Genomic DNA, 1,825 nt, shown 5'->3' with positions numbered 1-1,825 from the left:
GCAGCTGGAAACATCTGGCCAGCAAAACTTGCTTCTTTTATGTGACTGAGGAAAAACTTCAATGTTGGAAAAAGAATAAATCTGTGGGATTCGGCTCCAAAGTTGATGCCCAAGTATTGAACCTCATCAGCTTCTCAGAATCAGACTTCATGTTTGAACATATTAAAACAGCCTGGTGATTGTAAGTGTTCACCTCCTAAAGGAAGGAAAAGTGCCACTTCAGCAGACAGAGCTCAGATGTGTGTTTCAGGACTCAAAGGTTCATGTTGAACTCCACTTCTCATCACACAGTTTCTGTCCTCAAACATTTTCTCTGACACAAAAAGCAGGAACGAAACAATCAGAGTGAAACTGTGGATCATGTTCAGCTCATATAACAGTCCTTCACAGCTGGACAGAGTCACATCACACAAACACAAGAATTAATGATGTTGCTGCTGCTGAAAGGTGAATTCAGACTCAACACTGATTCATTTTAGCCTCATGTCGATGAATTTCACCTCTGGACTGTTTTTACAGTCACTCTGTCTATTGACCAGACAGACAGCAGCTGAAGTCGACGAGGAATCAACACAAACTGTCAGTGTGTTTGTTCATGTGACAGTTGATCAGACTGATCTGAGAATTTACTACAGACTCCAGTTCTCTCTGTTATTTCCCTCCTCATCCTCTGATTCTTCCTCTTCTCTCTGTAGATTCATCACCAGGAGTCTCAACAAATCTGACTCAGCCTGAAACATTTTCAACTTACACAGATTCTTCATCCAGATTTATTTTGTGTTCAGTCTGAACACGTGTAAACATTTTTGAAAACTAATAACACATGAACAATTAAAATTATTTAAAGATTAAAACACAACCAGGAAGAAACTCACCGTTGATATAAACGTGGATCTCAGCATGAACCTGATGTCTGATTTCCTCCTGTGTGGCTACACAGCGATAGGTGTCGGTCTTGGTCACAGTAGTTTGGAGGATAATGTCGTAGCCGCCTCCTCTTTCAGAGACCTGTGGTTCTTCAGCAGGAAGAGTCTTTCTATCACTGTCCTGCCACTGGACATCAGGTTTGGGTGAAGCACCATGAACCTCACACTGCAGCAGCGCCCAGTCCTTCGTGACTTTAAGTGATGTGACAGACGGTTTTGGAGCTGCACCTGTGAACACAGTAGAAACGATAGTGTCATTAAGGACTCATATCACAGGCACATACAATACAGGTCTTTAAGCATTTCTGCTCCGTTTCTTGTTATACAAAAATAATCCTGACATGAAATCAAGTGAAATCTCTTGTCTGAGATGTAAAAAGATTTTTATTTTAAATCACACTAAATCACTCTATTACTAGGTGTAAATATTTCTAACAACAAAGCTCTGAGTCAGAACTATTTTGTGTGGCTGGACTCATTTGAATGTGGGTGTTTGTGCCTGTGCATGTGTGTGAGGATGAGAAGCCCTCTGGATAAAAGCGTCATGTAAATACAGCAGATAACATTCATTTTACTGTGGTTTAGTTTAGGAACTGGAACTGAGTGTAAAACTGAACCTTAATTAGCTGTTTTTCCACATTACCTTCTGCCCCTGCCCACTCACATAATATATCTGTCCATGATCCATACCTGCTCAGCACAAGTACGAAACAACTTTTTATAAATCCTCTTGAACAGTAAAATCTGGGCAGATGAAGGTGACGAACAAAGTAAATGTCTCCAACCCATTAAGTGATCTACAATTACTCTCATGTAAAATAGAACAACTGATGACGTGAACATTTACGTCATCAGCATCCGGACTCACCTGGGATGTTCCCCGCTGTTCTGTCTTTTAA

General features: G+C 40.7%; 1 protein-coding gene across 1 annotated transcript in view; it reads right to left on the bottom strand.

The window, feature by feature from the left end:
• Positions 1 to 303: 303 nt before the first annotated feature.
• LOC147819325 (uncharacterized) overlaps positions 304 to 1,825 on the bottom strand; it is a 3,279-nt gene continuing 1,757 nt past the window's right edge. The window contains exons 3-4 of the mRNA XM_087173059.1: positions 1,795 to 1,825; positions 304 to 1,154 (exon numbers count right to left, since the gene is read on the bottom strand). Coding sequence (XP_087029185.1) covers positions 838 to 1,154; positions 1,795 to 1,825 — 348 coding nt within the window. The 3' untranslated portion in view covers positions 304 to 837. The remainder of the gene's footprint in view (positions 1,155 to 1,794) is intronic.

The sequence above is a fragment of the Seriola lalandi genome, unplaced genomic scaffold (assembly GCF_002814215.2).
Source record: "Seriola lalandi dorsalis isolate HSWRI2012SDOR001 ecotype SW California unplaced genomic scaffold, Sedor1 jcf7180002054024, whole genome shotgun sequence".
In the NCBI taxonomy this organism is placed as follows: domain Eukaryota; kingdom Metazoa; phylum Chordata; class Actinopteri; order Carangiformes; family Carangidae; genus Seriola; species Seriola lalandi.
This window is presented reverse-complemented; position numbering and strand designations above follow the sequence as displayed.